The sequence below is a fragment of the Protopterus annectens genome, chromosome 17.part0, assembly GCF_019279795.1.
Source record: "Protopterus annectens isolate FY-2018-M chromosome 17.part0, PAN1.0, whole genome shotgun sequence".
NCBI lineage: Eukaryota > Metazoa > Chordata > Ceratodontiformes > Protopteridae > Protopterus > Protopterus annectens.
In genome coordinates, this window is record NC_056751.1 from 663,794,752 (window position 1) to 663,821,623 (window position 26,872).

The 26,872-nt window shown below is 39.4% G+C and overlaps 1 protein-coding gene across 1 annotated transcript in view; it reads right to left on the bottom strand.

The window, feature by feature from the left end:
• Nucleotides 1-12,335: 12,335 nt before the first annotated feature.
• The window catches only part of KIAA1549L (KIAA1549 like), a 1,927,305-nt gene continuing 1,912,768 nt past the window's right edge, over nt 12,336-26,872 (bottom strand). Inside the window, exon 20 of the mRNA XM_044059234.1 lies at nt 12,336-12,570. Within this exon, the coding sequence (XP_043915169.1) occupies nt 12,336-12,570 (235 nt within the window). The remainder of the gene's footprint in view (nt 12,571-26,872) is intronic.

The following is a 26,872-nucleotide window of genomic DNA, read 5'->3' on the forward strand; positions in this document are numbered from 1 at the left end:
CTATTTTTACATCCCTCCTACTTACACACAGTTAGTTAGTAGGTGCTTAAATCTCAGCCATGTATTCACTTTGCATTTTATAGTTCATCTATTTCATCATGAGGATGTTTGGTTTTGCCACTCTCCTCAGAACCCTTCTGTTTCTGTCAATGAACCTGCTGCTTCAGCCACAAAGGAAGTATATGCCACAGTCCCCACACACACACACACACACACACACACACACACACACACACACACACACACACACACACACACACACTACTAACATTCCTTTAAATCACAAAGGGGACTTCAAAATTTGTAACTTTAGTTCCATTCCCATCACTGTTGAGCATGATGGTGTGGTAAGACGGTGATCCCCATCACTGTTGAGAATGATGGCGTGGTAAGACGGTGATCCCCATCACTGTTGAGAATGATGGCGTGGTAAGACGGTGATCCCCATCACTGTTGAGAATGATGGCGTGGTAAGACAGTGAGCCTCATCACTGTTGAGCATGATGGCATGGTAAGACAGTGATCCTCATCACTGTTGAGCATGATGGCATGGTAAGACAGTGATCCTCATCACTGTTGAGCATGATGGCGTGGTAAGACGGTGATCCCCATCACTTTTGAGAATGATGGCGTGGTAAGACAGTGATCCTCATCACTGTTGAGCATGATGGCATGGTAAGACACTGATCCTCATCACTGTTGAGCATGATGGCATGGTAAGACAGTGATCCTCATCACTGTTGAGCATGATGGCGTGGTAAGACGGTGATCCCCATCACTGTTGAGAATGATGTCGTGGTAAGACAGTGATCCTCATCACTGTTGAGCATGATGGCATGGTAAGACGGTGATCCCCATCACTGTTGAGCATGATGGCATGGTAAGACAGTGATCCTCATCACTGTTGAGCATGATGGCGTAGTAAGACGGTGATCCCCATCACTGTTGAGCATGATGGCATGGTAAGACAGTGATCCTCATCACTGTTGAGCATGATGGCATGGTAAGACAGTGATCCCCATCACTGTTGAGCATGATGGCATGGTAAGACAGTGATCCTCATCACTGTTGAGCATGATGGCGTAGTAAGACGGTGATCCCCATCACTGTTGAGCATGATGGCATGGTAAGACAGTGATCCTCATCACTGTTGAGCATGATGGCGTAGTAAGACAGTGATCCCCATCACTGTTGAGCATGATGGCATGGTAAGACAGTGATCCTCATCACTGTTGAGCATGATGGCATGGTAAGACGGTGATCCCCATCACTGTTGAGCATGATGGCATGGTAAGACAGTGATCCTCATCACTGTTGAGCATGATGGCGTAGTAAGACGGTGATCCCCATCACTGTTGAGCATGATGGCATGGTAAGAAGATGATCCCCATCACTGTTGAGCATGATGGCATGGTAAGACACTGTTGAGCATGATGGCATGGTAAGATGGTGATCCCCATCACTGTTGAGCATGATGGCATGGTAAGACGGTGATCCCCATCACTGTTGAGCATGATGGCGTGGTAAGACGGTGATCCCCATCATTGTTGAGCATGATGGCATGGTAAGACGGTGATCCCCATCAGTGTTGAGCATGATGGTGTGGTAAGACGGTGATCCCCATCACTGTTGTGCATGATGGCATGGTAAAACAGTGATCCCCATCACTGTTGAGCATGATGGCATGGTAAGACGGTGATCCCCATCACTGTTGAGCATGATGGCGTGGTAAGACGGTGATTCCCATCACTGTTGAGCACGATGGCATGGTAAGATGGTGATCCCCATCACTGTTGAGCATGATGGCGTGGTAAGACGGTGATTCCCATCACTGTTGAGCATGATGGCGTGCTAAGACGGTGATCCCCATCACTGTTGAGCATGATGGCATGGTAAGGCGGTGATCCCCATCACTGTTGAGCATGATGACATGATAAGACGGTGATCCCCAACACTGTTGAGCATGATGACGTGGTAAGATGGTGATCCCCATCACTGTTGAGCATGATGGCGTGGTAAGATGGTGATCCCATCACTGTTGAGCATGATGGCATGTTAAGATGGCAATTCAGGTCATAGCCTGCTATAGGTCCCCAACCATGTCCCAAGACTCTCACTCCACATTCCTAAGCACCCTGGAAACTATTAGGATCCAACCCAACACTCTCATACTAGGTGACTTCAACTACCCCTCCATTAACTGGGAAAACTACTCATGCACCAATACACTGGCCCAACGCTTCCTGGACTTCATCAGTTCCAATGCCCTGGACTAGCTCATTTTTGCCCCCACTAGAGGAAGCAACATACTTGAGCTGGTTATTACTAACATGGGCAACTGTTGCTCTACACCAACAGTCAAGTCCTCCCTGGTTAGATCTGACCACAAATTAATCACCATGGAAATCCACATCTTAGCCCCCCCACCACCACCATGAAAAATTTCTCCAAAGCTGACTTTGGCTCCTAAAAACAGAGGTGGCTGACTTCATGGCACACATGACAATGGAAAATAAATGCATGACTGCCGAATCATACACCAATGCACTGTACAAACACGTACATAAATGCATTATACTAGCCATACCCTACAGAACCAAGACGCTCTCCTCCAAAAAAAGGAAGCCAATCTGATGGTCCCCTGCCATTAATAAACTCTACAACAGAAGGAAGAAACTGTTGCAGAAAAAGGTGAGGTCCCCAGAGTGAAAAACTCCCTTATTAGCCTCAACAAAAAAGTTGAGATCCCTCATCAAAACCTCTAAAGCCAGCTATGAAGGCAGAATTGCAGAAAACACTAAAACAACCACAAAGCCTTCTATAGTTATATCAAGAATCTCCATGGCAATACCCAGGTTTGCCATGAGTTACTGCACAATGGAACCTCCTATACTGAGCCAACAAATATTGCCAACATACTGGCCGACAGATTCAGTGCCAACTTTACCCCTCTCTTCCCCTCTAAAGGTACAATCACAATACTGGAGGAATGCCAGGCACCCAGCATTACTGCAGCACAGGTTAAAGCTGCATTGTCCAAGGCCAAGATTGAAGCTTGCATGAGACCCGACAATATCCCTGGATGTGTTCTACATGAGCTACATAGTGAACTGGTACCACATCTGTGTGCCCTGTTCAATCACAACCTCACCTCAGGCTTTGTCCCTACTGAATGACGCACTGCTACAGTCATCCCTCTCCATAAAGAGGGAGCAACTACAGACCCTGGGAATTATCTCCCCATTAGCCTGAGGTGTCTGATATGTAAGACTATGGAGTGCATTATCATGGACCTAATTAACAAGGATATAGGGAATCTCCAAACTCTAGATCCCACGCAATTTGGTTTTGTGAAAGGTAGATCATGCCTGCTCTACCTGGTTGAATTCTTTGAGTCAGTCACCAGAGCTGTGGATGAGGGCAAGGCAGTTCATACAGCCTACCTTGATCAGGCCAAAGCCTTTGATACCATTCCCCACTGAAGAATTATTGATAAACTCATCAAACTAGGCATCAACCCCTATATCACTAAGTGGGTTACAAACTGGCTCACAGATAGAACCCACAGTGTGAAAGTAGCGGACTTCAAGTCAGACTGCTGACCAGTCACAAGCGGAGTCCCACAGGGATCGGTCCTGGGTCTTCTCCTGTTTGGCATCTACTTCTCAGAAGTGCAGGCAAACACGGACTGGCTGACCAAGTTCACTGACAACTGCAAGCTGGGAGACATTATTAACTCCCCAAGTGATGTAAACAACTAGTGTCAAAACCATGGCCTTGAGCTTAATACCAAAAAACGTGTCACCATCCCCTTTGGGAAAAAGTCAGTTCCCACTAATTACCACATTGATGGGAGCCCAGTGAACACTGAAGGCATTATAAGAGATCAGGGGACACAGGTTGACAGCAACCTCTCTTTCGACCACCACATTGCCACTGTGGTTAGAAAGTCCTTCTATGTGGCACATCTCATTACCAAGGGTTTTGCATCCAGGAAGAAAGAGGTCATCATCTCTCTCCACTCTTCCCTCATTAGGCCAGTCATCAAGTATAATGCCCTATTTGGCATGTAAGTCACTAGACACATGCAACAGCTGGAAAGGTCTCAAAATTACCTCACGAAGAGGATACTAGGCCTTAAACACATGTCCTACATGGACAGAGTCAAAAAATCTGCAGCTATTCTCTGTCTCATATCATCTACTAAGAGTCTATCTCTGCTTGGCTTACAAAGCCATGTCTGACCCAGCTCTTTTAGAAATGCTGCATCTAAAGAAATCCCAATCCCTCCACACCACATGCTCCAGAGACCTCAACCTCATTACCACAATCAGCAGAACATGCTGTAAAGACAGGTTCCTAACCTAGAGACTGCCTATGGTCTGGAATAGACTTCCCATACATGTCAAGCAGAACACCTCACTGTCCCTCTTCAAGAGAAATCTTGATGAGTGGATGGGAAATAGAAAGTTCACCCCAGGGATCACTCCAGTGGCTCTACTTGATAGAGGCACTGGGAACTAACCTCTATGGGCTAGGCTTGTAAATACTCCAGGGCCATTAGCCTAGTACACACATATGAATCTAGGAACTTATGATAGGGATGACATTTGTACCATCTACAAGAGGGAATTTAGTACAATCCTTGATTGTTTTAAAACTATTTACTAGGAAACCAAGCCTAGAAGCTTTGTTAACACTAGTGTACGAGACATGGATAGATTTAAAAGACCCAGTTTATACAACCCTCCACTGCATCCAACAATAATGCTTTATGAAAAACTCTGTGAACATGACATCAGAAAATTATTAAGCAATAGGGAGCTCAAATACAAAATGAACATTACTGAAGATGAAAGGAGATTATTGAAAGACATTTGTAATAACAAACAAGTGAGATATTTGAAACCTGACAAGGGATGAAGGTTGGTTATAATGGACACCATAGATTATAATTCAAGGATGGAGGGCTTGTTATTTTCTGATATTTATAAGGTGGTATCCAGAAATCAAATCAATACAGCCTACTCAAAAATAGATAAGGTGATCTACGGCCTACTCATGCAGGGGCAAATCACTGAAATAGAGTACAATTTTTAAGTATTGAGTTCCCAAATATCCCAACTATATTCAGAAGTCCAAAAATCCACAAAGATGTCAATAACCCTCCTTTACAACTAATAGCTGATGCCAAAGGGACAAAAACCTATGGGATGGCTAGGTACATTGCCTCAAAGCTAAAAGACACACTCAAAAATGTGAACAATATTTACAAGGACTCATGGGATTTTTTTTAAGTAAAATCCATAAGGATTTTTATGCTGAACATGTTATATTAACAACAGTTGACACAGGAGACCTATTTTCATTTATACCCCATGAATGTGGCATTGATTGATTTGCTAAATACTTGAGCCAACAAAGTCAACAGGACAGTACAATGACTGAGATCTTAATCTCCCTAATGGAGATGGTGTTGGACAATCATTTTATTTGGTCTGAAGGGACCATTGTTAAACAAAAAAAAAATTGTGTGGCAATGGGGGGGAGCAGCGCATGCCCCCATATTCGCCAATATTGTCTTAGCATATGGAGAGGATCTCTACACTTTTAAATCAGGGTTTGAGAACACCTGAACACTTTATGGGCATTTCCTGGATAACACAGTCATATTTTGGAGGGATTCTGAGACATGACTTAGGGATTTTTTTCAATTATATAAACACCACTACTGAATTTCTAACATTTACTTTGAATATATTTACTGACAGTATTTGTTATTTGGATGTGGGCAATTCTAACAAAGGCCCTGTCTCTAACTTATGCAGGAAATCTATGTATTCTAATTCCTTACTACATTTTAACAGTAGCCACTCCTTACATCAAAAGAAAGCCCTAGTTAAGGACCAACTAGTCACAATAGCAAGAATGGTGTCTGTTCTTGATTTGATTTATCAGGAGTGTAAAAAAGTTCATGTGATGTTGTTGAACAGAGGCTATCCTTGTAAATTTTTGGAAACAAATTTTAAGGAAGTTCAAGAAAAAAGGATGAAGGGTCACAGAGAGGGTTTGATAGCCACTGAGACCAGTTTTAGGTTAGGATTACAATAGAGTTTGCATAATAACTCAGTATAGTGACATGGGAGCTATAAGAAACATTATTAAAAACAATTGGAATGTGTTTGATATTTATGATATGAATTTGAAGAAGGTTGGGATGGCACCCATGTTTATTTTTAGAAGAGATTGCAATATTAAAAATTACTTAGAAAAAGGTTTCCAACCCCAGAAAACTATCGGGTACCAGTACAGAATGGTAAAACATGTCCAAAGAGATGCAACTTTGCCATCAAAAGTACTGTATATGCGTGGCATGTAAGAAATGCAATTACTTCTGTATTGGTAAAACAGAGAGACCGTTAAAAGGTAGAGTAAATAAGCACATAAGGGACATAAAAAGACAAGACCCCAAAAAAGCTTTGTGGAAACACACACAAAATATACTGGACATGAATTTGTGTTTTTCATAATAGATGTACTTAATTTTGACTTGAGGGGAGGACCACGGAAGACCAGAGCGGTGTAAGGAATTTGCATGGCAAATAAGAACAAATGCCACTGGTCTTTTTGGCTTAAATTATACTTTATCCCCCTTTTGCTGGTTGAAAATGAGGGCATTGTATAGTTAATAGAAGTTATTTACAAATACTTCAGTCCCTCTTTTGTTGGTTGAAAATGAGGGCACTGTATAGTTAATAAAGCTTATTTACAAATATTTCATAAGCATAACTTTCCAACATATGTATTTTTAGATATGTTATTAAATATTTTTAAGATGTTCATATAGATGTTTTACAGCCTTATACTTTAACATACCTTCTTAAATTGGAGATGTAATTAGTTGCTAGGGGAACTGTAATTAAATGAACTAATGGGGGCAACTACTTGATTGGGTTTGCTGTATGGCTTGGGCATTTTCTTTTAACTGTTATTCTTAGGAAATACCATTTTACACTTAGGCATGAAAGCGCTTAGTGTTGGAAGGGTATGAAAAAACTTTGTGGATTTTATTTCTTTGCAGTGTGTTTTGTTGTTACTACCTCTGGTTCAGGTGGAATTGGTCAAGGGCTGGTTATATTTTCTTTCACTATTTGGTCTGGATCTTGCTGAACTTCTTTTTTATTCTTCCCCATTCTGTTTTCCTTTCATCACCTGTTATCCTGTTTCTCATAGCACTCATGCACATAAACACACACACACACACACACAGATTTTTTTTTTTTTTTTTTTTCCAGAGCAGTTAATCACGTCTCATCTTCTCAAATTATATGATTCTCTAAGACTGGAGCTCAGTTTCTAACCCCCCCCCCCATTTTATTTGCTTTAAACAAACTTAGAGCAAAGTTCCAGTGAAATTCAACCTACTCATTTGGTTGACAAATGATTTTATACCTTTTTTATCTTGAATCAATGAAATCAGTAGGTCTTTTACTGAAATAGTGGGCATGTACAGTCAAAAATTCTGCAAACAGACAAAGCAAATTAATATTTCTGAGACTCGAACAAACTGTTCGCAGCATGCTTAATATAATTGCCAGATTTTGAAAACAAATGGCACTAATAAGGCATGAAGTCACTATACAGAGTTATAAAGAACAGAAAGGAAAAACAGAAATGAGGCTGTGACAGAAATTGTATTTACCAAAAGGTAGTTGACATAAATTCATAACATTCTGAAACTGTTGCCTCCTACAAAAACAGCAATATTGTTAAAAACTATTATGTAAACTGAAGGCTGTTGGTGGTATTAGATGGAAAAAGAAAAATGACACGCAATTCCATCTACAATTAAGTACTTTTGTGAGGAGGTCTGAACAACATTTGTTTTGACATTTACCCCTTAATAGTGTCAAATAAAGGAGAAGGACTATATTGCACCTTTAGACTTGGGTTCCTTTTCAAGAGTTACTCTGAGGGAATGGAAGGGTAAACTGCTCTGAAACTGTGATGCTCACAATTAGCTTGAAGTGATATAATATACACCTGATGATCTTTTACTCTTGGCCAACACTAGTGATTCAAAAATAAAGTCTACATTTTATGTTTAGTAAATTCCTATGAATTCCTTAGTCCCAGATTTAATATTCCCCAATCCAGAAAAAAATAAATCTTTCATACAAAAACTTTTGCCCATGTAGGCTGCCAGTAGTTTTAAAAAGTAAAACTACAGGAGTATCACATCATCATACTATATCTTCCTCAACTACCCTAATATAGACTGGGAACACTACTCAAGCCCAAACACTCTAGCCCAAAGGTTCCTGGAGTTCAAAAACTCAAATGCCATGGAACAACTAGTTACCATCCCCACAAGAGGAGAAAACATACTTGATCTCATCATCACGAACATGGGATCACAATGTTCAACACCAGAAGTATACCCCTCACTGGTGAGATCAGATCATAAACTAATCTCGCTGGAGGTCTTCATCCCGCCCCCACCTGAAATAAAAAAGACCACAGTGAAAAACTTCTCAAAAGCCGACTTCACACTTCTAAAAACTAGTGTGATCTCCTTTAAGGCCCCTGAGCCAGTGGTAAACATTACTCAAACCGCTGAATCACTTACAAATGCCTTCTACCAGCACCTACAGGACTGCATGGATCAGGCAATCCCAAACAAAACTAAGACTCTTTGTACCAAAGGCAAGCGTCCAGTCTGGTGGACCCCAGCCATAAACAAGCTCTACAACAAAAGGAGGAAGCTACTACAAGATAGAGCAAAATCCTTGAAAGGTAAGACACCTTTGATCATTATAAGTAAAAAACTAAGAGCTCTCATAAAATTATCCAAGGCAAATTTTGAGAGAAAAATCGCAAAGGACTCAAAAGGCAATCATAAGGCCTTCTTTAGCTATGTTAGAAACCTAGGAGGAAACTCCCAGATATGCTCAGAATTAGTTCAAAATGATGTGAAGATTACTGAACCTACACACATTGCCAACATACTGGCTGACAGGTTCATTGCAAACGTCTCCCCCCCTCCCCCCCAAAAGGAGAGATATCTATACCAGAGGATTGTAGCCCCCCAAACATCTCCAATGCCCAGGTGAGAACTGCTCTCCCCAAGGCAAAAAACACAGCATCCATGGGACCGGATGGTGTCCCCGGCTGTGTGCTCCATGAACTCAATGAGGAATTAAACCCGCAGTTAGGACAGCTGTTTAATCTTAGCCTCACCTCAGGATACGTACCCAAGGAGTGGCGACGGCGACTGTGGTCCCACTTCACAAGGGCGGTGCCTCCACCGACCCTGGAAATTACCGTCCCATTAGCTTGACAAGCCTTATCTGCAAAGCCATGGAGAGGATCATAATGGAACTCATAAATAAAGACATAGGGAACTTGCAGACTTTGGATCCAACCCAGTTTGGCTTTGTCAAAGGCAGATCATGCCTTTTAAACTTGGTTGACTTTTCAAGACAGTCACCAAGGCCATTGATGAGGGAAAGGCAGTCCATACAGCCTACCTCGACCTGGCAAAGGCCTTCAACACAATACCCCACTCGGGTATCATCGAAAAACTCATCAGCTTGAATGTAAACCCATACATCACAAGATGGGTTGCAAACTGGCTAAGTGACAGAACCCACAGGGTCAGAGTTGCTGGAGCCATGTCAGACTCAAAGCCTGTCACAAGTGGTGTCCCACAGGGCTCAGTCCTGGGTCCACTCTTGTTCGGCATCTACTTTTCTGAAGTACAAGCAAACACAGGAGGGTTATGGCTGACAAAGTTTGCAGATGACTGCAAACTGGGCGCCATAGTCGAAAACACATCTGATACAGATATCCTTCAGAAGGGCCTCACAGAAACAGATAACTGGTGCCAGAGCCATGGCCTAAAGTTAAATGCCAAGAAATGCATAGTCATACCCTTCAGGAAAAACAAGGTTACCCATAGCTACCATATAGGTGGCAATCCACTGAGCACAGAAGAAGTCATCAGGGATCTGGGGACCCAGGTTGACAGTAGCCTTTTGTTTGACACTCATGTTGCTAAAGTAGTTAGGAAAACCTTCTACATTGCCCACCTGATCATGAAGGGATTCACATCTAGATCAAGGGAGGTCATCGTCCCCCTGTACTCATCACTCATTAGACCTATGATTGAGTACAATGCCCCATTCGGAATGTATCTGACCCGACACCTGCAGCAGCTGGAAAGGCCCCAAAAGTTCCTCACCAAAAGGATAAAGGGTCTCAAAAATATGTCTTATGCTGCCCGACTGAAAGAACTCCAGCTCTATTCAGTCTCATACCGCTTGCTCAGAGGTGACCTGTGCCTGACATATAAGGCCATGTCAAACCCAGATTTGATGAATATGCTTCACCTCAAAAATCTAGATCCCTCAGAACCACAAGGGCGGCAGACTTAAACCTTGACACGGTTATTAATAGAACATGCTGGAGGGACAGATTCATCACCCAGAGACTCCCTATGCTGTGGAACAAAATCCCGGTACATGTGAGGCAGAGCACCTCGCTGGCCTTGTTCAAGAGGAATCTTGACCAATGGATGGGAGATCGCAGATATACCCCAGGGATTACTTCAGTGTCACTGCTTGACAGAGGCACATCAAAATAATAGGCATAGTTTTATTCAAACTAAAGGGGTGGCGAAAGCCACATAACTATGGGCTAGGCTTATAAATGACCTTGGGCAGATAGCCTAGTATGAACCTATGAACCTATGAACCTATATAAAGTATCCTGGCGTGCTCATTTATCCACAATCAGTATTGGTAGGAAATTACAGCATATGGACATATTTCTTAATTATTTTGAATTCTTCATTCAGTGGTGAAGCTAAAAATGTGTTTTATTACACAGACAAACTCCATTCTTAAATTCCTTTGCTAGCCATTAGCCTCATCCATCGGTTTGGATGATATACCATAGATCCTACAGTTATTAGCCAGTAAATGTAATGAGTTGGTTGAGAAGGCCAGGAAGGATGCCATTTGATAATTTGCTTCTTATAAACTACCGTACATGGAACTACTGCATCTTTTATTACTGCTTGTTTTTGCAGCTACCGTTTCCACCGTGTGGTTACTTTTATGTCTTAGTAAAACAAAAGACAAAATAAACCTCCCTTTGTAAAACAAAAGACAAAACAAAACCAACTCCCTTTGTAAGACATAAGACAATGTTTTAATAAATGTTTAGCACTTTTATCCCACTACATGAAATGGAGACATGTTCAGAACAACAAAGCATATAAAATCAGACTTACACATGCACCCCAAAATTTAGCCAATCAAATTCTGCACAATAAAAAATGTGCGACTTAAAAAAGCACTTCAGTTTCATGCAATAACTTACTTATATTCTAATGTACTTTGGATATTGATCTCCTCATCGAGGCTAATAAGGTCCCATTAAAACATCTCAAATGCCCTAATTTCTGCTACAATGAATAAGAACCCTTTTAACTTATTGCAAAAATTTAAATGTTTACACAAGATGTTGTTTCACAGTAACACAGCTTGAGTACCTGCTACAATAACAGTACAGAGAAAAGAAAACTGGAGTAATAGCTGACACTGAAAAGAAACAAAGCAATCTGCTCTGCCAAGGACTAAGCATGAGTACTTTGACTGTGATTAAAGGAAACGTATTTTCTACATCCAAGTACTCACCACACAGACATTTCGATTTATCCACTTTAAGAACATACCAAAGATTTGTGATCTGCTTCTTCATCTCCTGATTACACCAATAATTCTAATTGCTTTAACATTTCTTTAGTAGTTAAGCATTTCATATTTCAAAGAAAGACCCTCATTTACCCCTGTACTTAGGTATGACTTTCATGAAACTTCATTCAGTAGATGCTACTAATAAATAAAATATGGCATTTTCATATTTTAAGAGTGAAAAGTCATAACATTCTCAAAGTAATAAAAATCAGCATTTAACTTTATATTTTCAGTGTTTTGAAATGATTCCTATAAGCCCAAGGCTCTTCCATTTGTTCTTATAATGCACATTTAAAACTATCTAAATTCCTTCTTGCATTTTTAAAAGGCTGAGAAGAAGCTTGTTGGTATTAAACTCATATTCATAAAGTATTCAGTTCCTACTAATTTGCTAAAAAACTGTAACTTTATTACAAATGTTACCTATTCTAGCCCTTAGCCTATGAACATTATATACACTGTAAACAGTTCTACATTTGATCCTTGTCTGAGTGTTCTAGAAATCTGAGGATCTTTTTTGGCAAGTCCTTGACCTACTGTCACAAACATACTGGCAATCTGAATGCCTACTCCTTAAAAACACAGCAGGTGCATGGTGTACCTGGAAAGCATAAGGGGAGTCCTGTGTCCATGAGACCTTGTGCTGTGAGAGCAAAAGTCTGGCTGTGTGCCGTGCGAGCAGGAAGCCATGATGGGATTTGCAGGGAGGAGCCCCAAGTGAGTTGTGACCAGGATGGTGTCAGCAGGACTGAGGGAACAAGCCGAATCACAACGACCATCTACTGTATCATGGAAGGTGCTGTGACAACTATAATCGCATAAAGGAGAGAAAGGTGATGCAGTAAATTCTGAGTTCTGCTTAAACCCTTCCCCTTTCCAAATAACTGGATATTCTGAATGTTTGAAAATCTGTAACGATTAATACATGCACATTCACCAAGGAATCACATGCATGCCAGTGTAAGCCGTAGTGATCTTTATTTGCATTCATTTTCATTCTGTATCACCAATGCCAAAATGCAGGGAAGACAATACCCTTCCTCTCCCCATGCTGATTAATGAAGTATGTGAACAGATGTAGCAAAGGATACTGATCAGAGCTGTCCATGCAGAAATCTAATGAAATGAAGAAGTCCAACACTGTTTATACAAGCATAATTCAGCAGAATAATTTAATAAAGCGCTCTTTATCTCACACACTCATGCAGAACCAGAAAACCTGAACAGAGTACACAGTTTATTAAGATCCTCCAGTGTTCCAGCTTCCCTTCATACTGCAAGATTTAAAAGTTTCCACTAATTACAGTTATCTTAGCTTTAGGACAACTAGTGTTAATCACCCTTTTAATGGTTTCCATTTCCAACACGTTTTCACCTCTCACAAATGTCTCCTGTTCTGACCCTTAAAGGTCGCTATTGTCTCACTGTGTTTCTTCCTTCCAGAATATGAACCCTGAGATTCTTGACTCTTGGTTCAGCTTGTACACCATATTTATTCATCATTTAGATTGCCTTCACTCTGCCTTGGTCAAGATGATATGATCGCTAAAACAGGTGGGAATATTTCAAGTGAGACCTTTTCAAGGATCTATGCAGTGCCATCTTCATCTTCCTGTTTGTACACACGTGTGGCTGACAGTGTCTGAGTGTAAAAGTGTATTCCCCTCTCACAAGCTCCTGAGCAAGACAAGCTCTCGCTGTAGCCTTGGCAAAGTGGTTAACTAGCATAAAGACATTGTCTTTACTCCAGGCCTCTTTCCCCCTTCTTAACCTTCAGGACTTTGTATCTATTTTTACAACTCTCCACTAACAGGAAAAGAAGTCTCTTGCAGCTCAGCCAGATGGAGTTAGGAAGTTACACTCAAAACATTTTCTCCTAAAGTGTGAGCACATCTACAAATGAGACAACTTTATAGTCCCTAGAGTATCCTTCTGAAGGCCAATATACTGTGCCCATTTCATGAAGCAATCTAAAGAAAGTAGATTCATTTCAGCTGGTGCCCTATTAAATATTCAAAACATGACAGTGCAGGTCCCAGAAAAAGGGAAATTTAAGTGTGATTAAGGACAACTAAAAGCAAACTGCAAAAGTCACTGAACATATTTAAATTATTTAAATGGGGGACACCCCTTCACCCCCATATCCTCTACTTATATGCAATAGCTACTTAGTTAAATATTATATTAACTACTGAATAGACTTCATTGCAGGCTGCATTTACTCCTACATTCTAATTATCAATGACAAGATACCATAAGGCTTATAACTTGTCAGAGAAACTTCATAATTTGGGAGAAGGCATGTGATTCTTCCAAATGACTATTGTATAATTTCTTTTTCTATTGTAAATAGAAGCAATCTTACAAATTCAGTCGTAGGATACCAGGTAGATATATGGTTTGCATATCAAGTTAGTTTTTTGTATTATACTGTACTTTATGTCTATTCATTCTCAATTATTACAAAATCTGTTAGGTTTCTATTTATTGGAATTACTACCGTGTAATAAGTTTCTTTTGGTTATTGTTTGTTTTATTCAACTGCTCTTTGATTGAGAAACATTATTTTTGTTAAATCTACTATGAAAATGGTTTGTAGTTCACAGAGAACCATGATTAAGCTCCAAAATCAGAAAAAAGATAAACCTGTTAAATACTACTGCAGCATGAGATCAGACCATAACGGCACTTTTAGAGGTGTATAACAATTATTACATACCCCCCTAAGTGCTGTGACTGTTGCGTATAAAGGAAGGTACATTTCTTTGGTCCCTGAATATCTTTTTTCCTATGTACACAGAAGTTTACAGATGGTATGTAAGCAACTTATTTAAATTAGGGCAGTATTTAAAAACTGTCCCTGACTTTTTTCTTACTTGCTGTCTATATAACAGCCTTCGCTAAGTGCTTTACTGCCTTTTTGTTTTTCTTTTATTCTTTTGTAACTAATAGCACATGGAGTAGATAAGATTCTATGCACTACAAAGAGTTATGATTGGGTCTCACCAATCATGGCCTGTCATTATATGTTCTCGATACGGATGTTAAGATTCACCGCAGAAGCTTCACTCGAGTTAAATTTATTGGCATGCATGTGTCGAACACATAACGTAGTTATCATTGGAGACCCTATTGTAACCCTCTATGTTATATACTGAAATGGACTACACAAAGTTTTCATCAGCAACAAATATCTAGAAAAAATAGCTGTTCTGTTATAACATTTCACAAGCTTTTAAGCAATAGCAATACAAACATCTGATGTGTAACAAACCACTTAGTAAGACTGAAATTGTCTCAAAAGGTATGTGTATAGCTTGTGAGAACTCAGAAACTACTGCCTTTTTACTAATTAGTAATTCACTATAGACACAGTGCTTGTCCAATTCATAGTAGAAATTTCCAAGAGAAGCACCGTATAATTGGTGTACCATCAAAATGTCTTGGCTGAAGTGTGCGACAATGAATATCCGGGTCTACTTCACGATGTCGAAAGCCGACAATATCGAAGCTGATATTGTCAACGCCATAACATGGAAAGCATAGAACATCGTGCAGGTATAAGGAAATCTCCGTAGGGGGAGATTTCCATTTACCTCAATGTAGTGTGGTCTCAGAGTTGGAATATTTAAGTAGGGGGTGTAGGGGGGTGCAGGAGGGCTTGCCCCCTGCCTACACTAGTTAGTTTTTATTTTTGTTTGTTTTTTTTGTTTTAAAGTTATTCAATGTTTTACTACATCGATCACTAGATGTCGACCTTTAGTGATTCGATGTAGTAAGATTTCGATAACGTGATGTAGACGCTGAATATCCAAAAGTAAGTTTGCACAGGTTTGTATGTGTGAAAAAAAAACATGCTGAATGCACAACAATGAATGGTATTGTTGTGAATTCAGCATATTGAGTGGAGATTGCACTATAGTGGGAATCGGGAAATGTACTCTTTTCCTTCACTGTAGTACAATCTCAGCATTTGTATATATAAGTATTAGGGGGTGTGGTGGTATGTTCGTTCATTCTTTTTCTTGGTCACTATCTTAAGTTTTGACAATGTTTTCAGGGCATCCTAACTGACCAATTCTAAAGTGTAATAACTGTACTGGAAATTATTATATTAAGCCAGGAGTGTAAGGGCCACTGTGCCTCCAGAAGCCATTGGATTTCCAGATACCGTGAGATGTATTTTTAGAGTTTTTTTCAACAACTTTGCCTGAACAAAATACAATTAAAGAAAGAAATTTCATATTACCCTTCAAGGTTGTATTTTTCCTTTCGCCACATCCTAATTGACCAAGACAACACTGTAAAAAGTGCAGTGAAAATTACAGTAATAAGCTGGTGGTCTGGACCCCCAAAAGCCACAAGTTTTCTTGATGCTGAGAGATACATTTTAGAGTTTTGTAAACAATCTTGTCATCAGGGATGGCCTGAATTAAAACCATGTACTGCAGTGGTGGTGCTGCGGTAGCATTGTCGCCTCACAGTAAGACGTTGTCCTGTTCGATTCTCAGCTAGAGCGTCTTCTGTGTGGAGACATGCGTGAATGGGTGTACCTTTGTAGAAGGTTGTGCATCAGGGCTGGCAACTTGGCACATAAAAAATCTACTGCCAATCATTAGCGGACCGGAGATCCGCTGTGGCGACTCCTAACCGGGAAAAGCTGAAAGACACAACAACATTAAAGAAAGAAATTCTGTCTTATGCTTCAAGTTTGCTTTTTTCTGCATCCCTTCAACATACCCTTAATGACCAAGATTACCTTGTAATACGTAAATTAAGCTGGGGGGGGGGACTGATAGGCACACAGAAGCCATGGGGTTATAAATGCTCTGAGGTGCACTTTAGAGATTTTTTTTCCAACTTTGAATCCAATGATGGTCTGAAGAAACATCTTGAGCATCAAAAAGAAATTCATTCTTACTTCTTTATTTCAAGGATTAAATAAGCTGTACTGCATTTTTGTTCAGCTGAGGCACCTTCTTTATTTATTTATTTTTTAGAGCAAACAAATATATACATTAAACTCCAAAAACAAAACAAACTGGTAAAACCAACAAATAGGCAAGCAGGCTGTAGGTACACCACACTACACCGTTTACTGTAAGCGGCGCTTTCGTCAGAGTCAGTGCTCCAGCTTCTTCAAACAAATCCAAGACAACAAATCAACTCCTTTTATAACACCAATTAAGTCCAATTAAGACAATTAAAATGAATGCTCATTTAAATAAAGCCTATTCATCATGAACATTGATTAAAAGCCTTTATATATAATTTATGTTAATGATTTTTGACCTTCCACAATACATATACGTACAACAAATATTTGTATATTAAAAGTATATTTTTAAAACTTATATACATATGTGCAATATATAGCTATAAAAATAGTTGATGCAGAATACTAAAATTGATGAAAAATTATTGGTGCAGATATTTAAGAATTATAAATCATTGCTAAATTACTATAAAATATTAAGTTATTACTAAATCAAAAGACCAAAAGATTCAGCCAAGTGGACTCATACTTAAACATACGCATAAAGTGTAAAACACTATATTAAAAAGACAAACCATAAAACAAATCCCCATCCAAGTTTGCTAAAAAATAAATAGAATAATAGATACCACCAGCCTTATAAAATTACCTAGCAAGTGCCTTAAGCTTTAATAACCACTTAATTGATGCATATTCATTAAGGCCTGGTGGTATGTGTGCAAATGTGCAAACTTGCGACATAAGCTCACATTCTTCTAGTTTAAGTTCCCATGGGCCTCCCCTCATATTATGTTTAACCTGTTATAACACTGCAAACTGGAACTTATGTGTGGGGTAATCTAAAATGTGCTTTACCAACGCATTTATGGTGATATTTTTGTGCATACTATACTGGTGTTCGTATATAATTTGTTTAATTTTTCTTTTGGTTTTACCAATATAGTATGATGCACATAATTCACACAAAGCTACGTAAACTACCCCTTTAGTGTAACAGTTAAATTTGTCTTCTATGGTATAGGTTTTGTCCCTAATCTGGAGTTTGTTGCCCATTTTAATAAATTTACATTGTAGGCAACATCCACATTTTCCCATACCAAAGAAACGTTTATATTCTTTCCTCTGTTTGTCTAAAAGACATTTAATTTTTGGTCCCCTCCTATAAGTAAAACATGGAGTTGCCTCTAATATTTTGTTTAGACTATTATCTTCCAAGATTATAGCCCAATTCTTAATAAAAATATCCCTGATGTTCTTAGAATCCATTGAGTATGTAACAAGAAAGGTACCTCCTAAATTTTGAATTGGGTCCGCCCTCTTCCAGCTTACTTCTTCAATAGCTCCATTCTCTGCTTCTTCATATCCTTTTTGCACTATTGGCCTGAAATAACCTGACATCCTCTTAGTGTTAACTTCTTGAAAGATATGTTCAAGAAAGCTTACTGGATAGCCCCACTTGAGGAACATAGATTTTAACAGATCACATTCAATTATATAATCATTAACAGCAGAGACCGTCCTGACAGCCCTTACCACCTATCCTTTAACAACCGCCTTTTTCTGGTGGTAAGGATGGCTGCTTGTAAAATGCAAAAATGCATTCGAATAGGTGGGTTTTTGGTATAGGGTGGTTCTATATCTACTGTTAACCCTGTCCTTTGATAAGTTTACATCCAGAAAATTAATGGAATCCATCCCCACTTGAAAGGTGAATTCCAAAAAAATCTGTTAGTTCAGTAATGGCTACAATAAAAGATTCTATTATTGCAGCTTCACCTTTCTAGATGAAACACATGTCATCTTGGTATCTAGTATATCAAACCACATGATCGTTGAACAGGGTGTTGTTAAATAAAAATATCCACTCCCAATAATCCATGATACAATTAACAAAGCTGCTACCACAGGGCAATCCCATCGCAATTCCTGTTTTTTGTAAAAATAATTGCCCATTAAAAAAAAAATTATTAGACAAAACTATCTCAAGGAGGGTTTCAATTACAAATATATACAAAAAATTAAATGGAGAGAGAGAGAGTGCACCGCTGACAGTATGGAAAGTACAATGGTCAGTTCGCCTATGCTTAAGGTTGGCATTGTGTGAAATTTAACAAGAGCAGAGAGCAAGAGAAAACCATCACATTGCATAAAGGCTAACAGGCAGCAGTATCATCAGCATATCTCCTACAGAAACATCCCATACCACATATGAACTCGTTCTGAAGATTACTGTTCACATCCAAAGCAACTGCCTAACTCTTTAATCACTGTAGGCACAAGGTAACAAAAGGGAACATTTCCACACGTAGTAGCTTTGGAGAAGAGGAATAGATTGCTTGTTGATGCAAAAAGCAGTGCTATGTCAAAACTTCTTCTTAATTTATATAAATAAATATATAGATAGATACATGCATATTAGATATATAGATATATCTATATCTTATTACACACACATACACACACACACACACGCGTGTATATTGCACATGATACAGTGTGTGTGTGTGTGTGTGTGTGTGTGTGTGTGTGTGTGTGTGTGTGTGTGTGTGTGTGTGTGTGTGTGGTTTTATTTTTGATCTGCATTGTCAGACCATAATGTGTAACATGTCAGCAATGACCCCATTTTTCAGTCTCAGTTAGCTTCCATAGTTCCTTTATATTGCACTTTTGGAGTAAGGCCTTGTATTTTATTTAATTAATATGAATTTATGAAACCAGAGTAGAACGCTGATCACTAAAGACTATTTTTAGGTTAAATATGGCATATATGTGCATCACTATACTTAATGTCAGCTAATTCTGGACCCACCTCAAATGTTGTAGTTTTACTGGTGATCTGTCTTGTGATTATGGCAAATCCACATCACAGGAGATGTGTCTTAGTCATGGACAAACACCCCTTCCACCCTCGCTTACTGGCTGAGCTGACAAAGCTGCTCTTTGCCACCCCTCCTTCTCTTGCTCCTGCAGTGTCAAGTTGTTTTTGACTGTGACAGGGAGTACGTGGTTCTCACCATATCATCAGTATACTATGAGTAAATGGTTCGGTATATTACCATATCATCAGTATACTGGGAGTAAGTGAGTCTGTATATCACCATATCATCAGTATACTATGAGTAAATGGTTTGGTATATTACCATATTATCAGTATACTGGGAGTAAGTGAGTCTGCATATCACCATATCATCAGTATGCTATGAGTAAATGGTTCGGTATATTACCATATCATCAGTATACTGGGAGTAAGTGAGTCTGTATATCACCATATCATCAGTATACTATGAGTAAATGGTTTGGTATATTACCGTATCATCAGTATACTGGGAGTAAGTGAGTCTGTATATGACCATATCATCAGTATACCATGAGTAAATGGTTTGGTATATTATCATTTAATCAGTATACTGGGAGTAAGTGAGTCTGTATATCACCATATCATCAGTATACTATGAGTAAATGGTTTGGTATATTACCATATAATCAGTATACTGGGAGTAAGTGAGTCTGTATATCACCATATCATCAGTATACTATGAGTAAATGGTTTGGTATATTACCATATCATCAGTATACTGGGAGTAAATGAGTCTGTATATCACCATATCATCAGTATACTATGAGTAAATGGTTTGGTATATTACCATATCATCAGTATACTGGGAGTAAGTGAGTCTGTATATCACCATATCATCAGTGTACTATGAGTAAATGGTTTGGTATATTACCATATCAACAGTATACTGGGAGTAAGTGAGTCTGTATATCACCATATTATCAGTATACTGGGAGTAAGTGGTATGCAATATCACCATATCATCAGTATACTGGGAGTAAGTGAGTCTGTATATCACCATATCATCAGTATACTGGGAGTAAATGGTACGGCATATCATCAGTATACTGGGAGTAAATGGTACTGTATATCCACGAAAATAGAACCCGATGACGTACAATAAAGCTCCCAGACAGTCAAATGAATATCTTTGATGCACCACGAAGCTCAGTATGAATGCTCACAAACTGTTGAAATACCACACTTAGTTATTGATCAAACCACCATAAATGTTAAACACATACGTTTTCATTTAAAAACTTCATCAGATGTAGAGTGAAATAAATTAACAGGCTACTTAAACCAATTCAAATTGCCCTAAAACCAATCATTGCATTCTATTTAACATATTTAATTGACATTTAAGGAATCACAGTAAACAGTTTTTACTTAAAAACATGCCTAAACCTAAGTAAATCGATTTAATAAATAATGATTTTTCAACATGAAATACCTACATTCTTCTATTAAAACATAAATAAAAGAATATTTAGAATGATAAAAAATATGTATGTATAAAAAATATAGTTTAAAGAATATGTATATATAGTATTCATAAAAACAGAGAATAAAAAGCTTTAGCACCATCGTGTGTTCACCTGTAAAATGACATTTCGAAAAAGTTTTACCTTTTGTTATTTATAGGAAAGCCTTTTTAGTGAGGGGGTATAAATAACAAAAGGTAAAACTTTCTGTACATCACCATATCATCAGTATACTGGGAAAAAGTGGTTCTGTATATCACCATATCATCATATACTGGGAGTAAATGGTATTGTATATCACCATGTCATCAGTATACTGGTAGTAAATGGTTCTGTACGTCACCATATTATCAGTATAGTGGGAGTATATGGTTCAGTATATCAAGAGGTGGAAGGCATGCCTGAAGGCAGAGAGGACGTGCAGGTGGTTGGTGTGACAGAGCAAGATGCAGAGGACAGGAAGAAATGGAAACAGTTGATCTGCTGTGGCGACCCCTAACGGGAGCAGCCAAAAGAAGAAGAAGAAGATATCACCATATCATCGGTATAAAGTACAACTGGTAGATCAGCTGAAAATGATATGAGAAAGAGGACTAAGCCTTATGGAACATCTTTAATTAGTGTTACAGTGCTGGAGTTGATGTCACCAACAATGACATTGAATATTTTATCTTATAGAAAACCTTTAAAGCTGGAGTGGGTTTGGTTAGTCATTCCCACGTTGACAATGCAATGAATGAGTAGGGTTTGCTTTGCCAAGTAAAACTGCTGGTAACATCAATGAAAACAGAAGCAGTACAACTGCATTTGTCTATGTTCAATGGGATATCACCAGTTAGTGCAAAAAGAACAGTCTGGGTTCTTCCGCTTGCCTAGGTGCCATATTGATTTTTGGATAATATCCTAGTGGATTATGAATGGTGGAAGAGTAATGAGTACACTTTATTTTCAAACATTGTACCTAGAGTTGGAGACGTCTTTCAATGAGATGAGTTTGGGACTTTTTGGAACAAGTATTACATGAAATGGGCATGTTATTCTGGCAGAGGCAATGGTTGTAGAGTATTTTAAGGGAATGTAGGAGACCGAAGGAAGTGTTCCTTGTGAAGGGTTATAAACCAGGCATTCAAGCCGGGGGAGCATCCTGTGGCATTTTGTCAAATACAGTTTCAATATGTTCTGATGTGATAACTTTAAAGTAAAAGAGAGGAGTGAATGAGGGTGGTTCCTGGGTGCATTGGTTACGGTCTGAGGAATGGAGAGTGGGCAGCTGGGAAAATAGTAAGGCTAAGGTACTTGTGGAGAAACGGTGAAGAGACTTTTGATTCTTTGTGTGTTTCTACAGGGTGTTCTGCATGCAAATTAGTTTATTAGGTTTCAGAAGTGTTTAAGTTTGTTAAATAGATGTTTTTTTTGAAAGTTCAATATGTCCATTGCCTGTATGTCATCTACTGCCATTCTATGCTACATTTCTATATAGTGTGGATCTCTTGTTTTCCAATGTTGCAGACTGTTTTCATGTCTTCCTAGCTTCAACTATTAGTTTGAAAAATGTAAGTAATTGTTTGGTGATCCACTAATTGTTAATTGCTTTAAATAGTCTTGTTACTTTTGAGAAATGTTTATTTATGAAGCAGAAAACTGGCCATGAAGGTATCAATAGAAAGCGATGTATCTGCTGTGTTTCTGTCTTTGTTTAGAGCAGTAATATTATTACTCTTGGGATGGAAACAGATACATTTGGAGGTGAGGTTCTAAATGAGATAAGCAAAGAGAATGAAATATGGTACAATTGTCACATATAGTGGGCTGAGGGAAAATGACAGATGAGATATAATTTGGGGGGTTGTTGATCAATTATCACATCTGCACTAGTGTCAAATTGAAGTTTGTGAGGTAGTCATATGAGATCAAGGGCAGATAGTTTTATGGGACTGAGAAGGTTAATGTTAAAGTCTCCTAGAATAAACACAGTTTGACTTTTTGAAGTATGGCATCATATGCATCTTTCCAAAGGGGAGTAGTTTCATGAGTGACTATCTTATGAGGATATTGTGGTGAGCAGTAGGGTCAGTTGGTGGGTACTCATCACTAATGATAGGCAGAATGTTTGTGTTGCACTAATTCCCAAGGCTGGATGATATATCAGCATAAGGTGCACGCAATGCTTTTTAAGTGCTCCATCAGGCACGTTGGATCTGACTTAGGCATGCTGCCAACAACCAGTGCCTCAACTCATTCATTTTTATGGACTAGCTTTTGGTTTCCACCAGGGATTTTTCTGTAGGAAGGAGGTACACATACTCCTTAATCTCAAAGGAGCAGACAGGCCACCGACCTCCTGATTGCACCACTATAACACTGGCCCTCCTACTCCAAGCTCTGTTGTTGTCTGATGTCCTACCACCACACCAACAGACTGAGCTCCTTCAGATCTCCATAATACCATGAGGTGCTCTAGTCAAGTCATCTCAGCTGCATATGTAAACCCTTAATAAAGCATGTGGATGGCAAACAAATCCTAAATGTTGACGCCACCAAATATCTGAGTTCTTCAAAAGTAGTCTGGAAGCATATTGTTTGTTTTGTCTAAACAAGCAAAACCAGTAGACACACAGAAAATATATTTAGGCTAAATAAAAGTTATCTTAGTTTAACCTCACTCTTTGAATTTTTTCACATTTTCTACATCTTTTTACATTTGGATCTCACAGCACGAGGAAAAACACAAAGTTCATGCATTTACGTTTCCTTTCCTTTCTTCAAGTCAGAAAGTTATATTTTATTTTAGGCATTTATTTATTACACATTGTTAATCAAACACAACTGGGTTAAGCTCTTTTTCATTCGACACTCTATTTGGTAACTCCACTAATATACACACGTGGGTGCGCACACACACACACACACACATATATGTATATATGTATGTATATCTATATATATCTATATATATATATATATATATATATATATATATGTATATATCTATATATATATATATATATATATATATATATATGTATATATATATATATATATATATATATATATGTAATATCTATCTATATATATATATATATATATATATATAAATATATATATATATATATGTATATGTATATATATATATATATATATCTCTATATAGATATACACACACGCACGCACACACACACACACACACACACACACACACACACACACACACACACACACACATATATATATATATATATATATATATATATATATATACCACCCTAGAACACAAAAAAGGAAAAAAACTAAGGGTAATGCTGCTCAGTGCCAGAAGTCTCAACCTCAAGATGCACGCACTCGAGGCCCTTCTCAGTATGGAGAACATCGATGTCTGTGCTATGACTGAAACCTGGTTCAAGGCTCCCGAGAGCACACCGGCACTATCAGGTTTTACCTCATATCATGGGTTCCGGCCCCAAAATCTGGACAACACCAAGAAAGGAGGGTGTGTGTCTATATTCATCAAGGACACCCACACCTCAAAGTTGGTGGCAACGCACGATGCATCGGAGACCATCCAGGTGCAATTAACCATAGGCAAGACTGCTCTGCAATTTGTAGCATGTTACAGGCCACCCTCTCAATCTCAGGAACCTCACATAGCTTTCCTGAAAACACTGGAGGGGATAAATGTATCTCCAAACACCATCATACTAGGTGACTTCAACTACCCGAATATAGACTGGGATCACTACTCAAGCCCCAACACTCTAGCCCAAAGGTTCCTAGAGTTCATAAACTCAAATGCCATGGAACAACTAGTCACCATTCCCACAAGAGGAGAAAACATACTAGATCTCATCATCACGAACATGGGGTCACAATGTTCAACACCGGAAGTATACCCCTCACTGGTGAGATCAGACCATAAACTAATCTCACTGGAAGTCCACATCCCGCCTCCAGCTGAGATAAAAAAGACCACAGTGAAGAACTTCTCAAAAGCCGACTTCACACTTCTAAAGACTGGTGTGGTCTCTTTTAAGGCCCCTGAGCCTGCGGAAACCATTACTCAAGCCGCTGAATCACTTACAAATGCCTTCTACCAGCACCTACAGGACTGCATGGATCAGGCAATCCCAAACAAAACAAAGACTCTTTGTACCAAAGGCAAGCGTCCAGTCTGGTGGACCCCAGCCATAAACAAGCTCTACAACAAAAGGAGGAAGCTACTACAAGATAGAGCATAATCCTTAAAAGGGAAAACACCTTTGATCATTATAAGTAAAAAACTAAGATCTCTCATAAAATCATCCAAGGCAAATTTTGAGAGAAAAGTCGCTAAGGACTCAAAAGACAATCATAAGGCCTTCTTTAGCTATGTTAGAAACCTGGGAGGAAACTCCCAGATATGCTCAGAATTAGTTCAAAATGATGTAAAAATTACTGAACCTACAGACATTGCCAACATACTGGCTCTGACAGGTTCAGTGCAAACTTCTCCCCCCCTCCCCCCCAAAAGGTGAGATATCTATACCAGTGGATTGTAGCCCCCCAAACATCTCTAACGCTCAGGTGAGAACTGCTCTCTCCAAGGCAAAAAACACAGCATCCATGGGACCAGATGGTGTCCCCGGTTGTGTGGTCCACGAACTCAATGAGGAATTAAACCCGCAGTTAGGGCAGCTGTTTAATCTTAGCCTCACCTCAGTATACGTGCCTAAGGAGTGGCGTACGGCAACTGTGGTCCCACTTCACAAAGGCGGTGCCTCCACTGACCCTGGAAATTACCGTCCCATCAGCTTGACAAGCCTGATCTGCAAAGCTATGGAGAGGATCATAATGGAACTCATGAATAAAGACATAGGGGACTTGCAGACTTTGAATCCGACCCAGTTTGGCTTTGTCAAAGGCAGATCATGCCTTTTAAACTTGGTTGACTTTTTCGAAACAGTCACCAAGGCCATTGATGAGGGAAAGGCAGTCCACACAGCCCACCTTGACCTGGCAAAGGCTTTCGACACAATACCCCACTCAGTTATCATTGAAAAACTCATCAGCTTAAATGTAAACCCATACGTCACAAGATGGGTTGCAAACTGGCTAAGTGACAGAACCCACAGGGTCAGAGTTGCTGGCGCCATGTCAGACTCAAAGCCTGTCACAAGTGGTGTCCCACAGGGCTCAGTCCTGGGCCCACTCCTGTTCGGCATCTACTTTTCAGAAGTACAAGCAAACACAGGAGGATTATGGCTGACAAAATTTGCAGATGACTGCAAACTGGGCGCCATAGTTGAGAACACATCTGACACAGATATCCTTCAGAAGGGTCTTATAGAAACGGATAACTGGTGCCAGAGCCATGGCCTAAAGTTAAATGCCAAAAAATGCATAGTCATACCCTTCGGGAAAAACAAGGTTACCCCTAGCTACCATATAGGCGGCAACCCACTAAGCACAGAAGAGGTTATCAGGGATCTGGGGACCCAGGTTGACAGTAACCTTTTGTTTGACACTCACGTTGCCAAAGTAGTTAGGAAGACCTTCTACATTGCCCACCTGATCATGAAGGGATTCACATCTAGATAAAGGGAGGTCATCGTCCCCGTGTACTCATCACTCATCAGACCAATGATTGAGTACAATGCCCCATTCGGAATGTATCTGACACGGCACCTGCAGCAACTGGAAAGGCCCCAAAAGTTCCTCACCAAAAGGATAAAGGGTCTCAATAATATGTCCTATGCTGCCCGACTGAAGGAACTCCAGCTCTATTCAGTCGCTTACCGTCTGCTCAGAGGTGACCTGTGCC